We start from the raw sequence: 14,227 nt of genomic DNA on the forward strand, positions 1-14,227 counted from the left end.
ATAAGGCCTTGCACCTTTTCAACGTGTGCTGACTAGATAACACTCGGAGCTTATCTTCTCTGTCATCTCTTTTTTTCTGAAAATGGCTGGTTGGTTAACCTCTGGCCACACAGCTCACAGCTTTATCATTCCTCGATGATAAGTCATTGCTTTGTCTGGTGTTTAAAATACTCTTTCTATCTTTATATATATAAAATATTTTTAATTAAATTTTACGTATTAATAAAAATTTATTATTTAATTAAACTCATATAAAAATAAAATATTTTTTTAATTTTATTTTTAATAATATCATAATTAATATTATAATAATAATAGAAAAAACATATAATTAATGATATATTTTATTTTTTAAAATAAAAATAAAAATATTTAATTATTTAAAATATTATTATTACATTTTATATTTAAAAATAAAATATATTTTTAAAAAATATTTTATATATAAAGACAGAGAAAATATATACATATTATTAAAAAAATATCACAAGGCCTCAAGCCAGAATTTTGGGTTGGGTATTTCAGGCCCAGTGAAGTTGTGCAGTGTTACTGTGTATGTAGCTCTTGCTTTAGATCTATAATTGGATTGGACCCAGAAATGTAGGCTAGCCTCTACGTTGTTCTACCCTCTTGTCTGATCCAGTTTTTTCCCATACTTTGATTAAATCCATCAATATACATTTAAGAAATTATAACATCAATCAGGCTTTGAGAAAATGTGCTTACATTTAATATCTGACTATATCTTAATAATCTAACTAAGTTCCAATGTGTAGTTCAATTGTTGCGAGAATCCAAATTAAATTCATTCATTCTTGTATTGTATTCAAATTGTTCAAAAGGTGAAAAATGTTTTTACAATTTTGTAATTAAATCAGATTGTATGCAATCCTTTACATATTTCCTGCACGCGCGTGTGTGTGTTTGTGTTGTTGATAAAGCTGATAATTTAAGCTGGTTGAACTTATTTAAATTAGACTTAAAATATCATATTCCTTTTAAAAAATTCATATAGTCAAGCCCCACCTTTAACACCTTCAGACTTATCAGGCTTGCCCAAATATCCAAAAATTTTTATTTTTATTTATTTTTTAATTAATTTTAATTTTTAAATAATTCTATTAAGCATAAAATATTATTTTAACTTTAAAAGAATAAAATAAAAAATAACTTATTAAATTTGTACTTAAGTAACTGTGCTACTGATTTGTTGTATTATATGTAATTTATTCATGAATGTTTCCTTTATTTGCAAATTAATATCTTAATTATTTAAACATTGCTCTTATCATAGTCATATATAAATATTTTATATATTTTAATTAAATTATATTATTTTAATTGTGATCAAGTTGATTTTAATTCAATCATGGTTAGATTATTAACTTAAAATTATTATCCCTATTAGTTCAAAATTTTTAATAACTTGTAGGTAAATTGTACTTTTTATTTTTATGAATATAAAAAAATAGCCATCATTATATTATATAAAAAAATTATTTAATTATGAGTAAAATATTATTTTTTTTGGAATCATTTTTTTAAATTTTTATATTATTTAACCCTTACATATGAGGAATTTTTACTATAATTTATTCTTAATTTTTTAACCAAGTCTAACATGACAAAAATTAAGTAATTATTGAAGAATATTGTTCTATTTATTATATTTACTTAATAGCAGAGTTGAAAATTTGTGCCCAAATTTTATTTTTTAAATTATTTTTAATTTTATTTTTACTTTAAAATTAATTATCTTATTTTATAAAAATATAAAATTAATTTTTTATATGCAAATGATGTATAGGACTCAACTTTTTAAAAAAAAATTGAGTCTTAAAATATAAAAATAAATATTAAAATATATTTTAAATATTATTTTAAAATATTTTATTGATTAAAAATAATAAAAATATTAAAATATAAATATTTTTAATTTTTTAAAAAATAACTATAGTAATACAATTAAATATATAGTATTTTGGTATAAAAGATATAAAACTTAAAAAAATTAATTAATATTGATCATATTTTATACTCACTCCATTTAAAAATATAAAATATTTTTAATCAAATCTCACCCCTCAGTAAAATAATTACTTACTTTCAAATTAATCCTATCTTTTTATATTTACCCCTATTAAATACCCTATAATAAATATAAAGTCACTATCAATAATAGGGGCACTTTAAAAAAAAAATAATTACATCTCAAAAGATTAAAAATGTCTTATATTTTTTAACATACAACTCCTGAAAAAATGCTTTACATTTTTTAACAGAGAGAGTATATTTTTTAAAAATTTATTTTTTTAATTTGAGTATTTGTGCCAAACCTAATCGGGCTTGCCTCGAATTTCTTCAGGCCTATTCGGGACGGCATGAATAAGCCTAAACATTAAAAAATTAATATTTTTTGAATTTGGCCTTAAATTTTTTAAGCAGGTTTGATCTGACCCATCAAATTTAGTCTAAATTATCAATTTTAGTTGATGATGAGAAGAGCAAAAAAATCAGGTCATGCTTGTCACTAGCCCATTTTCCCATATTTTGTATAGAATCCATGGTCAAGCTTGAGAAATTGTTTTTATTTTTTTAAATAATGGAGCTTTTTGTGTTTGGGTTAACCGAAAGTTTTTTTTGCTTTTTTATTTTCAAAAAATTTCTTTTTGCCCATTTAAAAAATCTCTTACTCAATCTCAGTCTCAAACAGTCAAAACCTTTAATTACTAAAGTGTTGAGTTATTAAAAGATTAATTAGCAATGATTTCTCAAATCTACGAAGATAGCATGCGGTCTTATCACTAAAGTGACTACTGAATTGACTTTTAGAATAATGCCATGTATTTTTACCGAACACCCATCTTCCCTTTTTCCAAACAATATAATTCGGGTGAAGGAGATGAAGACATTGAGCAGTTGAGCTTTCTTCAACAAGAGATTCAAGTTCAAATTTTTGTTTATAAATGAGGATGATTAGAAATTTAGTAATATTTTAGAATATTTGTGGAATCTTTTATTTTTATTTGTACTTTAAATCTGAATTTTGAATTTTGATGAACATTTCAAAATTAGGTTGATTTAAAAAAAAATTACACAAGCTTTAGGGTCAAGTCCTAAACCTTGTTAAATAGCCTGGTTTTGAAAAGATATAGAATTAAAGGAAACATGATATTTAGATTCAAATCCAAATGGACGAAACCGTGGGCTAAACCCACTCATTCCTCACCTCTATATGATGAATATTTTACAAAGGAATAAAAATAAAAAATGATGAGCACCACATGTCGGTGTAATAAAAACGCATAGGAATTAATTAATACATGGGATGCTTGGGTAGTAATTAAAGGACAACGTAGATCATTCCAAATCCAAACATAATATTATATTAATGTCAAGTTGAACAATATTGACTGGGATTCCATTAATTAATTAAAATTCTATAAATATGCGCAATAAGAGTACTGCGATGCTACCACAAGTATGGATACATAATGTGGAAGAGGAAAACACGTGAGATTCCTCAATATTTTATAGAGATATATATATATATATATATATATATATAACAAGGTTGGTTCAGAAACTTGGGAGGTGAGTGAAGAATGGAGAAAGTACTGGGTTCTGGGTATTACAATAATAATGTTTATAATTATAGTGCTCCCCACCTACAAATGTGTGAATTTGGGGAAACAGAGATAACACTTTCCAACAAATTAATCAAATAGTATTGTACTGCTTGATAAATTTTGTTTACTATTGAGGTACAGGATCCTAAGATTCCGGGAGTTCAAAGTCAAAAAGATGAGTGTGCGTATATATACATATGGTATTACTAATATTACTATTCTTATTTTATTTATAAGCCATGCTCAAAATATTTTATTAAAATTAAAGAACATATGAAAATTTATAAACTCTATTTAAAAATTTTAAAAATAATAATTTTATCTATATTAAACATATATATATATATATGTATATATGTATTAATAATATATTTTCTCTCTTCAATATTTAATGAAGGTTGAATGAGAAAATTTATAATGAACATCATTTAATGAGATAATTTATAAATAAGATAATAAAATCTTCTTTCTTTATCCTAAAATAGGACCAATGGGAGTACATAAGAAGTCTTTTTAATTTGATGTTTTTGACTGAGATATTTAGAGTCAATTAATTTACATTTTAGATCATCTGCAATTAAATTTTCAATTGACTCATGAACCTTCATTTTAGTTACTTGAACCCTTCTTCATGTTCTTTTTGGGTCAAAGTCAAAACCACCTTTTCCATTATTAACCTCTCCATTAATTTCTCTCTTTGCATTAATTAACTTTGTCCCTTCTATTTGCATAAATGAATTTAGATTTACTAACTGTATAAATGCATTTATTCAATGAATATCTTATGTGATATGATAATAATCGTTCGAATTGAACAAGTCGTAAGATACTTTTTCATCTCATATGGTGCTAAAAAAGGTACCAAACGTCTCTCTGTTTTTTTTTAGAGGATAACATATGTAAGGACGTTTTTAATATTTTGAGAGGAAATATATCTTGATAATTTTAATTGTTGATAGAATTTAATTACTATAATTGAAATACTCACTGACTAAGTGGATTTAGGTTACTTATCAAACCTAAATCCTACAAATATAAATGCTTTAAAGAATTTATTCTACCATTAGGTGATGGTGGTATTGAGAGGATTTCAGGCTTTACTTATAATAACTCCAAGAATGAGTCTTTATGAATGAAAATATCTTGAGAAGAATATTCCTATTTAGATTCAAATTAATTAGAGTTGAATGCAACTTTAATATTAAGTGGAGTAGAGAAAGATATGAGTATAAAATAGTAGACTTCACTTCATATCTACTTTGTTTAGCTTACTATGTCTATTTCTTTTTTTCATAGGGAAATTAAAAAAACCGGCTATGTTGGATATTCAAAGCTTCTATCTTCTCTTGTTAGAGTATAATAATTTGAGTTGGTCCATGCTGGCTCACCCCACTATCTTTCTTATTTGTTGGTCCATATCATACACTACTACACTTAGAACTAGAAAATGGACAGGCTACCTATAGAAGCTTGAGCCCTTAAGCCTAATTTTTTATTTTTCACTCATTTTTTAAGGCTCAGTTCTTATTTAAAAGGCTCAAAGTCAAGCTTGCAAGCCCTATTTTTAAAAAATTTTAAAATAAAATTAAACACTACAAATTAATTAAAATATTTTAAAATTAAAAAATAAAAATTCTCATAATATTTTAAAAATTAAACAATACACATTTAGACGTTTAGTAATAAAATTTAAATCTTGTTTAAAAATAATTTTTTTATAAATACACAAACATAATAATCATAAAAAATAAAAAATATCAAAAATTTTGTATTGTATAATGATACTCCCTCCGTTCAGAAATGTAAGGTATTTTTTAAAGAATTAAATATTTAAAAATGTAAGGCATTTTTAAACTTTGGAGATGTAATCATTGCCTTTTTTTAAAAAGTTTTCCTATTGACAGTGACTTCATATTTATTATAGAGTATTTAGTAATAGTAAATATGAAAAGATAGAGTTAGTTTAAAAATAGATAACTACTTTATTGGGAGTGGGATTTAATTAAAAATGTCTTATATTTTTTAACGGAGGAAGTATTTATTAAATTATATTAAATCAATTTTAGACTAAATTAAAATAAATAATAATATAATGTGCATAGGATTAGGGCTTCAGGCGAGCAAGTCCTTAGTTTCAAACGCGTGTTCCACCAAAAAAAATTAATAATAATATAATAGGGCTTCAAGAACTGTCCGGGCCCAAGCCTTTTTTACTAGACTTATCAGGGCCAAGCTCTCAAATCTGATTACTTTAAAAAGAATCATTTTAAAAGTCTGAACCCTTATTAAATAGGGCTTCCAAGTTCGGCCTTTATTCTCGACTCTGCATATGCTTGTATTGACCTCGCCTTTAATTTTTTCCTTGTAAATGCTTGTATATTATTTTTTATTTTTTTAAATAGGTCATAGTAAACCATATAAGGAAAATATTTAGGTCATGTCAAACATCATATAATTTTTTTCACTAAAAAATGTTAATATCAAGGTTATTATTTGAAGCTTGACTAGTAAGCCCATCCATCTATTTATTAGCTTCTTCAAACATATATTTAAAAGTGATCATCCAATTTTTTATGACAAGATTTCCTATAATCTTGTTGATGGTATTGGTGAGGGAATGGTTTGTGGTGAGGTTACTTTAAATGAGCTTGAGAACTTTAAGGGAGTCAGAGTAGATATTTGTCTTTGGAAAAACTGCACTCCCAAGTCCCAACATATAGGTTAATGCTCTCAACAATACCCAAAAGTTCAGCAGCGATGTAGGGATAATAGTCAAGATATTTAAAAAAAAAAACTTTTTAACCAATTTATTTGATTATCATGAATGAGGCCTCCACAAGCAATAGCTCTAATTTTGAAGTTGATTGAGCTATCAATATCTAATCTAACATATCCACGTTCAGCCAGATTAAACCCATATTGCAAGCATTTGACAATGCTTGTATATTCTAGAAGCACGGGTATGCTTGAGTACTGTGGCTATTCTCTTGTGTTTGGGGTTGTCACATGGCATTGTAACATTTGTGCATTGTATTGTTCTGATATAAATAAGAGCTATATCATCTAAGTCTTTTATCCACAAACTCTCAGAGACGTACACCTTGTTTGTCTTCGCCATCACAATCGAATTGGCTGCATTGCATGAAGGCACCATTAGCTTTAAACACACTAAGTCGAGTGCTACTTTTTTAGTTTTCAGCGCTATTTATGTCAAAGCATTCCTCAAAATGGAGCCTGCACCTATGCCACTTAATTTCTTTATCTATGACAAGCCTTCTCTCAAACTCTCACAAGAGGCCTCAAGATGACTAAGGGACGCTATCAATCATTGCATTTGATACCCCCCAAGAATCAGTTTTTGAAAATGGACAACATGGAAGGCTTAAAGTTGACGTACGACTCTCTTGCCGATGTTGTCAATGACAGTGACTTCTAATGCAATTCCCAGTTCATTTTCACGCATTCCACTTCAGAATTGGACTATTTGAAAGCAAAAGAGACACTGAGCAGAAGCAATTAATTAGCCACCTCAACCAAGGAATATCAATGATCAGTTTGGCTTGTTACACGTTACTTATCTCCAAGCAGAATACATATAATTCCTGCAAAATTGAAGGTCGACGTAGAATTACTATACTGTGCCTAATTAATTAATGCTCTTAAATTTAACAAGGTTTTGACTACACTTCATCATTTGCACAAGAATACAATTCATTACTTTACCCTTAATATATATACCTTCTACATATGAATATCATCCAGAAATTAAATGCCTACAGTTTAGGTGGACTCTAACGATTTAAATTTATGTTCAAAATATATGTGCACACAAGACAGGTGTTGATAATACTTGCTCGTTCATCAGAATCCATATGACTTTTTAAGTAAATCCATAGTCAGAACTCAGACTACGTGAAGAATTCAATGTCATTCGTGTAACTATTAACTTCTTATCATATATATATATATATATATATAGAGTCGTAGTGGTAACATTTTCTTAATGTATTGTTCGCATATGTTTCTTAAATGTGCCGACAGTTAACTACTCCTCTCGTCACTGGAAATGTAAAAGGAAATTATATTACACGTACATCAAACGTTGGTCGCTTGTAGTAGCTAATAATGTCTTTAATATTGTTACACCAATTCAAATAAAACATAAACTGTCATCTTCGTTTCATGGAATTGGAACATACGGTACTCAAGTGGAGCATACCTGCGTGGCTTCATGTGGGTACGATAAAATATCAAAGAAACTGCAATATTTTATACTACATAAAACTGAGAAAAAATTTTGAACCATCCGATGTTTGGGATCGGTTGTAGAATTCTAGGGTTGCATATGATGCAGGGAGGTAATTAACTAACCAAGTTGAGAGATATATATAAAGATATCAGCAAGGCATGCATGAACAGAAAACAAAGGAAAGTGATGAAGAGATTAAAAAATGCATGCATGAGTGAACAATTCTTCACTCTCTTGTTCTAACTCACGAGGAGGCACGTAATTGATCCAATATCATAAGCGTGAGACGCGTAATGTGCATAAGAAAGGGCACAGAATGCTTATGTGTATGTAAACTGAGGTAAAGAATACTTCACGGGAAAGCAACTTACAGCATTTAATGCGGACCAACCTTGCTTGCTTGCTAGTTCTTTTCTTTTCTTTTGTTTTTTATCTTTTTAGCACTACTCTTAATTACTTTGTTTCGTCTCGTGTATATAAATACTGGATAGAGAAGATTTTTCCTCCGTGCGGCTGACAAAATTATAGGAGATCCAAGAAAGAAAAACAAAGACAGGACCGGAGCTAAGGTTGATCATGTCTCACATAGCTGTCGAGAGGAACAGGAGAAGACAGATGAACGAGCACCTCAAAGTTTTAAGGTCTTTGACCCCTTGTTTCTATATCAAAAGGGTACATAATATTATTTCTCTTTCCTTTTCTTTTGTGTGTGTGTGTGTGTGTGTTTCTATGATCAACTCACCAAGATTAACATGGCCTGAATTAAAATCTGGATTAGCTTGAATATCAAATTAATTTTTGCATCAGCTAGTCAGATTGCTCAAAAGAACGCACGCTAGCGTCGTTTTTGAGACCAAAACCCTAGCTACTAGCTGGTTATACGATTATACCGACACGGGATTTCGGGTGTTTGCTGTCTTCTCATCTGTTCCTTTTAGTGTCTAAAATCTCAGCCATTTGTTCACAGATGCGTTGCATGCTTATCTTGTTATTTTTAACCATCCGTTTTCGGGATGTAGTTTCCTTATGAAGTCTGACGTGACTTGACTCAACCCTTTATCCAAGAGAATTAGATGAAACTTTTTTGGCCATTAGCTGAAATAAAAGGTTGAGATTTCAAATGCAGTGTGCTTTGTGAATGACCAACACAGCGTTAATGTTAGTTAACAAAGCAAGAGAACGTATAATAATAATCACATCCACACCACACAGAACATCGTTATTTTGTTCAACGAGTAGCTAGTAGAATTTACAAAAGTATTGATTTCCTTTCTTTTGTTCTGTTTGATGCTATATATATATAGGGAGATCAAGCATCAATAATCGGGGGAGTAATAGAGTTCATAAAAGAGCTACACCAAGTTCTGGAAGTTCTGGAATCGAAGAAAAGAAGAAGAAAGAGTGTAAGCCCTAGCCCATTATCACCATCATCAGCAAGCAGCTTGAAGGAGGATGTAGGAGCAGCAAGCTGCAATTCTTCAGTTGCAGATGTGCAAGTGAAAATCTCAGGCTCAAACGTGATCCTGAAAGTGATCTCCCACAGAATTCCAGGTCAAGTCTCAAAGATAATCACTGTTCTTGAGAGGCTATCTTTTCAAGTCCTTCATCTCAACATCAGCAGCATGGAGGATACAGTCCTATACCACTTTGTTGTTAAGGTATATATACACGTAACCATTAATCAATGATCTTCCATGAAATAACCACATAAACATGATTATATACTTCAAAATATAATAAACAGTATTGTAAGAAGCCCGAGAAATAAACCTAATAAAGTAATTTAATTTGATAATGATGATGATCCAATAAATGGTTTGGTTCTTTCTTCAACAGGAGCTGATAAATATGATTATTCGTTTGGCTATATATGCAGATAGGGTTGGAGTGTCAGCTAAGTCTGGAGGAACTAGCAGTGGGAGTACAACAAACTTTCTGCGATGAGAAGCTGTTAACTAATGGCACAGTGTGAGATATATATATATATATATATATATATGAAGCACTTGGATTTGGTAAGAGACTTGACGATATATAAGTTTAACAATGTAGCTGTTTCATCAGGGTTCTTAGTTTATATATAACTTATAAGATGCGTCACCCTCCAATTTATACGTTTTGAAGTCCCCTGAACTAAATATTGTACTTGTATTCTTGAATATTATGAACAAGCTTCATGGCCTTAGTGAGGCTTATATTTTAGATACAATGTCTCTCATGAACTGCTTAATTGGCCTAGAGGTTCTACGAGACGGAACTTGTTGGGTAGGAAAATTATAAAAATGGGAAACCCAAACTAAATTTTACATCATATATTATAAGGTTGTAAATAAAGCATATGCAGGAATTCAGGGATTCTCCCAACAAATTATAACATCGTTCAGAGAAGTCATATTATTTACGAATTGCATTGTAAGCAATGCAACTCCATATCATTGTGCATAAAGTACTTTTCCTATATATATGGTAATTAATGAGGCAATATACATCCAATATTCCAATATATATAATTATCAATAGATATAGGAGCAATAAAAATTCGTAATATTTTAAATTCATTATTTTAATTAAGTTTTGTATAAATTTCCGGAACTAGGATAATTTAAGCAAAAAGCAAATATAAAGAAGTACAATCATTAAATTATGAAAACATAAAATTAATAAATAATATTTTATTTTTTTAAAAAAATAAATATTTATAAGATAGCTAAGCGGGAATTGAATTTATTGGTCTTTTGACTTTATTGAAATTTTTTTATAACATTGAAAACTAAATCATACTTCTTAAAATTTTTGTTGAATATATTTTATTAAAGTTAATATATATTTCAAAAACTAAAATATTCTTATATATATTTACAAGAATATTTGATAAAATTTTGAATTATTTCAAAATGGATATTAAAAAATGAATATAGAATTATCTTCATTTTATCTAATGCCAACAAAATTCTAAAACTATTAAATTTAAAATAATCTGAACCTTGTGGGTCTATTTTTGTGCATACATCACTTTTCTTTAATTATTGACGCGGCAACGTATCCATGATGTCATTATCAACTTGTAGTAAACCTTACTATTCATCATAATCCTTAAACTTTAAAAAAATATAACTCATTTCAAATTTTATACTTTCTGTTTAAAAATATAAGATATTTTTTAAGGAGTTGGATGTTAAAAAATATAAAATATTTTTCACCTTTTGATGTGTAATTATTTTCTTTTTTTTAAAATACCCCTATTGACGAATGACTTTATATTTATTATAGAATGTTTAATAGGAGTAAATATAAAAAGATAGAGTTAGTTTAAAAGTACGTAACTATTTTATTGAAGGGTAAAATTCAATTAAAAATGTTTTATATTTTTAAATGAAGGGAATATAAGTATACAAATTCCATCACTTTACATGAATGAATGAAAATAATTATTATTGTAAAATGATGGTAATAATCTTTTAGGGAGACTTTTAATTTAGGACCAATGATTTGAGATTATTTCAAGTCAAACCCAATGAATTCTGAAAACTCATTTAAGGACCAAAGACATTAAATTGAAAATAAGTTTTGAAGGAAAATGACCATAATACCTTTTATGTATTTTTTAATAGAAATCACCTCACCAAAACCCCACCACCGGCACCATCCGCCTGACCACTCCCACAGCAATTGTAGGAGCCCAGGTAGCTAGACCACCATTGTTGAAGCTCGGGTGCCGACCATCAAATATAAATACCCCAAGGTGGCCAACAGAGGTTTGAACCTAAAACTCATTGGAGCACCAAAGGGACAGCAGCCACTTAGCCAATAATGTCTCTTGGTTATATAGTGATGAAAAAAAAAAAAATATATATATATATATATATATATACACACACACACACACACATACATACATAACATAAACCGAACTTGCAAACTAAGATTAAGTAAACTTGTCAATCATATTACTTGTTATTCTACTAGTAGTACTTATTAATCGACAAATGAAACTTGTTAATAATATCTTTTACATATTTAATCTTGATAACTTATTTAAAATCTTAAGTTAACTTGTTAATTCACAAGCAAAATTTGATAAGAATATCTTTTATATATTCAATATCCTAGTGATTTATTAAAACCCTAACATAATGTGTTAACTCACTAATAAAACTTATTGATAGTATTTTTTACATATTTAATCCTAGTAACTTATTAAAACTCTAACTTAACTTGTTAATTTATTAATATACTTGTTAACTCACTAGCAAAAGTTATTAATATAATAGCTTATATATATTTAATCCTAGTGATTATTTAAAACTCTAACTTAACCAAGAAGTATAATTACAAGTAGGATTAATAAATTAATAAGTTTTGTTTTTGAGTTAACAAGTTCTACTTAGCATTGGTTTGGAAGTTTGGTTTTGTATTTTACACACATATATATATTGGCACTATACGACTAAGAAGTATTATTAACTTAGTGATTATTACTTTTTGGTGCACCAAGGCTCTTAGGTTCAAACCCCTAGCCACCTTTGGTTATTATTAGCATTTATCTCCGACAACCACGGGAACTTTGAATGATGGCCATCAATTGTGATCCAGCCACTAGAGCCTTGGCGACGGTGGATAGATACTTTTAAAAAAAAAAATTAAACTGCATTTTAGTCATTTCTATTGAAAACAAAATTTCAATTTAATCATTATTAGTCTTGCAATGTAATTTTAGAAACTTTGGTGGCTGATTTGACATCATTTTTGTTTTTGGCCTGATGGTTTGATGTAAAATTGTTATAGTGGTCCTATATTTTTAAGCACTGAACATTGTAATGATAACTAACAAGACGTGAATTTCTTCATCATTTTAATTATACCGAAATTTTATTTTTTTTTAATAAAATAAAAATAAGTCTGGCTTTTTAATCAATTAATGTTTTTAAAATCTAAATTTTCTTTGGTAAAAGAAACTAAAATTTTCTTATATATAATATATGTTTAGAAAATAAATAAACATATAATGAAAATAAAATTAAGAAATTAAATGTATAAAAATTACTCCAAAATTGGGGGGTCAACATCCTGTGCAGTAAATTAGTACTCTCTTCGTCTCAAATTATATGACACTTTTAGACAAAGTTTTAAATATCAATAAACCTCATTAAATACACTTAACAACTTTATCCTTCTAAAATAAAAATATAAACTTTCAAAAATATCCATCATTCAATATATTGAAAAGAGAAAAGATGAAAATTAATTATAGAGAGAGTAAGGGTAATATTAAAATTGACACATTTAATAAAATATTAATTTACTTAAAGTATCTTATATTTTAAAATGAAATTTTTTTAAAAGTATTTTATAATTTGAGATGACGTAGTAGTAGTAGTTTAGTATATAGCAATCACTAATTCACTATACCTTCACATGCATTACTTCCATTATAAGATCACATGATCATAATACTAATTAAGTGGGACATTCCATTTTTTAATCATCAACTTGGTTCTAAACTTATGTTACTTTATCCATTTCATAAATCTCTTAAGTTTTACCCTTAAAATTATTTGCTTTCAATAAAAAAAAATTGATTATCGTAATATGTAATCATATTAATTTGGTTAAAATAGCTTTGGCTTAAATACTCTGTTTAAAATATTATCTGGTATATTGGAATATTAATAAAGAGTAAAAATAAAAAATAATTAATATTTCATCAAAGTTCTAAAACTATAAATTAAAAAATCATTAAAAAAAAGCCGAAAGGAATAATGAATGGCCTTTTAATAATATAAAAAAAGCCCAAGGCTAACCAAGAAATAGAATACTCTCTCCAAATCATAATATAAAGTATTTTTTAAAATTTTGCTTGGTTTAAAATATAAGACATTATAAAAATTTTATAATTATTTTTTCAATTATACCCCTATGTCATTTATTATTCCTTTTAAAAAAATTAGAATGAGGGTATAATTGAAAAGATAAAAAAATTTTAAAAATTAAGACTTAAACTAACATTTTTTAGAATCATAAATTAATTACCAATACTTTATATTTTAATCCAAAAAGAAGTAATAATATACGTTTTGATCCTCATTATTAATATGCTTTCGAAACCTCGTCAATGGTGTACGAGAGATCATCTCATCTTTTAATGACATCACTTTATTTTTAAACAAAAGGAAAGAAAAACTATATGAGGCAGAATTTTTTTTTTTTTATAATGTGCTTCCTCTTCTGCTATATATTTATATATAATTCAGTTCTCATTATTTTATTAGAATCAAGAAGATGTTAAATAATTGGCGTTGTATGAAAAAATTAATTACTTACCGGAATTATAAACTCATTTTTGGTACAA

The 14,227-nt window shown here is 27.6% G+C and overlaps 1 protein-coding gene across 1 annotated transcript; it reads left to right on the plus strand.

Moving 5' to 3' along the window:
• The first annotated feature begins 8,402 nt into the window (after positions 1–8,402).
• LOC129292243 (transcription factor MUTE-like) lies at positions 8,403–10,003 on the plus strand. Its single transcript, XM_054929808.1, has 3 exons — positions 8,403–8,550; positions 9,183–9,536; positions 9,755–10,003. Exons 1-3 carry the CDS (start codon positions 8,455–8,457, stop codon positions 9,848–9,850), a joined length of 546 nt encoding a protein of 181 aa, XP_054785783.1. The 5' UTR covers positions 8,403–8,454; the 3' UTR covers positions 9,851–10,003.
• The last annotated feature ends 4,224 nt before the right edge of the window (positions 10,004–14,227 follow it).

Source organism: Prosopis cineraria, unplaced genomic scaffold (assembly GCF_029017545.1).
Source record: "Prosopis cineraria cultivar Desert tree isolate PC_DT_omini unplaced genomic scaffold, ASM2901754v1 PC14, whole genome shotgun sequence".
Taxonomy (NCBI): domain Eukaryota; kingdom Viridiplantae; phylum Streptophyta; class Magnoliopsida; order Fabales; family Fabaceae; genus Prosopis; species Prosopis cineraria.